The sequence below is a fragment of the Euphorbia lathyris genome, chromosome 1, assembly GCF_963576675.1.
Source record: "Euphorbia lathyris chromosome 1, ddEupLath1.1, whole genome shotgun sequence".
Lineage (NCBI taxonomy): Eukaryota > Viridiplantae > Streptophyta > Magnoliopsida > Malpighiales > Euphorbiaceae > Euphorbia > Euphorbia lathyris.
The window spans coordinates 72202181-72204633 of NC_088910.1; the positions used below are offsets into that span (position 1 = coordinate 72202181).

At 34.2% G+C, this 2453-nt stretch overlaps 1 protein-coding gene across 1 annotated transcript; it reads left to right on the forward strand.

Annotated features, from left to right (window-relative positions):
• Positions 1–675: 675 nt before the first annotated feature.
• On the forward strand, positions 676–1946 carry LOC136218371 (glycosyltransferase BC10). Its single transcript, XM_066005206.1, has 2 exons — positions 676–1188; positions 1265–1946. The coding sequence occupies exons 1-2, from the start codon at positions 676–678 to the stop codon at positions 1919–1921; spliced, it is 1170 nt and encodes a 389-aa protein (XP_065861278.1). The 3' UTR covers positions 1922–1946.
• The last annotated feature ends 507 nt before the right edge of the window (positions 1947–2453 follow it).

Below are 2453 nucleotides of genomic sequence, written 5' to 3' on the forward strand. Positions count from 1 at the left end.
AGTCAATTATATAAGTTTATTAATCAAGCCCGTTTAAATGTGATAATTCGTGAACCCGTCTCTGAAGAGATGGCATTGTGTGAGCGCTTATGTTATCTATTCGATTTTTATGTTCTCAGACATTAATCCTGGATGATGACTCTGACAAATTGAATTAACCTAAAAACATGGTAAAAAAGACTAATAAAAAGTGTGGCACAACTCACAACCAAATAAATAATGAATGCACCGGGAAGGACCCACCAAGCGGCGTCCTAAAACAATGTTAAATGACGGTGTAATTTGCAATTAAAACCGGAATTTTTCAAGTAAAAGGTCTGGACGCTCAGAGCAGGCCACCAAACTCCAGGTAAGAATCGTTCAAAATCGCTTATTAATTTTCAATTATCATTCTTAGTGCTATAACTAACTAACTGATGTTATATTTGTATTTCATTAAGGAAACTTTATTAGTACTCATGCAATTAGATATTTTTATATTATTATGTAAATTTTAATTATCATAAACAAGAAGTCAAACACATGGAAATTAAGGATGCGTATCTTTCGTTTTAAGTATTTATGGAACTTTTTGAATCTATGTTAAAAAAAAACACTACTTACCAACTAGCATTTGAAACTGAAAAACTTCCATATTCTGATCTCTACATTTATTTATCTTAGTGCTATAAGAAAATGATAAATGAAAAACAGCAATCAACTTCAAAGCTTGGTAATATCTATTTCCGATTATACTATGTATTCCATCTTCTTTTCTTTGTTATTGGTATTTGGGTTGGGATGTTAGCTTGTTTATATTTCAAAACCTTTCCATCATTCCTCAGTTTCGATTCTTTTTTCGTCTCCCAACCATCATATGCTCGGCCTCCACAGCCATTGGAAATTTCATCATCAAATCTTGAAAATAAATCTATAGTATCATTCATGCACAATATGAGTGATGAAGAATTGTTGGTAAGAGCTATGAAGGTTTCAAATAATTCATGGGAATTAGATAAAGATAATAATAAGGTTAGAAAAGTAGCTTTTATGTTCTTGACATATGGATCGCTGCCATTGGCTGCTTTGTGGGAGAAGTATTTTGAAGGGTACGAAGGGCTATACTCCATATATGTGCATCCACATCCTTCTTACAATGATTCATGGCCTCCCTCTTCTGTCTTCTTTGATAGAAGAATTCCTAGTCAGGTGATTACCTTTGATTTCTCAATTAACATCATTAAAGTTACAATTACATTTTTATTCAATGAGTGTGGTTTTGCAGGCAGTGTTTTGGGGAACCAAATCAATGATGGCTGCAGAGAGAAGATTACTAGCAAATGCCCTCCTTGATATCTCTAACAAAAGATTTGTATTACTTTCAGAATCATGCATTCCAGTAATGAATTTCAAAACAACATACAACTATTTAATGGACACAAATTTAAGCTTCGTAGAATCATATGATAACCCAGGCAAAGGTGGGCGTGGTAGGTATAACCCTCAAATGTCACCTTATATTAACATAACTCATTGGAGAAAAGGGTCTCAATGGTTTGAAGCAACTCGTGATCTTGCCATCAAAATTATATCAGACCACAAGTACTACAAGCTCTTTCAAGATTACTGTCTCCCTCGGGCTCGATGCTATGTTGACGAGCATTATGTTCCAACATTACTTAACATACTCTATCCTGATCTTAGCTCCAATCGGACAATTACTTACGTGGATTGGTCGACCAATGGTGCTCATCCGGTGAAGTTCGGATCGGATCAGATTACAGATCAATTCTTCAATGGAATCCGATATGGTACGGAATGTGATTATAACGCTAATATTACCACAATGTGTTTTATGTTTGCTAGAAAATTTGCACCAAATGCTTTGGAACCTTTGCTGCAGATTGCTCCCTTGTTGCTTGGCACTACTTATGATCCTTAGTTAATGTATATTTTGTTTCACTATATTTTCCCGCAAATAAATGGAAACTTTTCTCTTTGGGTTTGTTTACATTCAATACCAATCAAACATCTGAGTTTCAACTTTTAAGAAAGTCAAAAATACTAATTTTTATTCATAAAGAACACCAAGAACATCTTTTCTTTCGTTTAATATACACCTCAAACTTTTTGTTGGATCCATCACACACTTCAACTTGCTTTTTTATATCTTCAATACCTCTAAAGTTCTACTTGTCTTCTAAGGCCTAATGCACATTAAACCTTTAAACTTTGCATGTTTTGTGTATTGGCACCCTGAATTTTTAAACTTACATATCACACACTTGCTTTAAAAACTTATCACACATCTATAGTTGTCTTTAAAAACCTACCACATACCTATAGTTGGCTCATTCGGACCTCTTCCACACAAAATCATTGATCTGTCATCTTTGACAAATGAGGAAGTATATAGAACGAATTCACACGGGTTTTTTTTTCTTCTAGAGCACGCACATGCTACCTCATTTGTC

Excerpts from the sequence above, each read along its gene's own strand:
- LOC136218371 (XM_066005206.1), top strand. The coding sequence starts at position 676 with ATGATAAATGAAAAACAGCAATCAACTTCAAAGCTTGGTAATATCTAT. Across the intron at positions 1,189-1,264 it reads ATAGAAGAATTCCTAGTCAG|GCAGTGTTTTGGGGAACCAA; the intron begins GTGATTACCTTT and ends GTGGTTTTGCAG.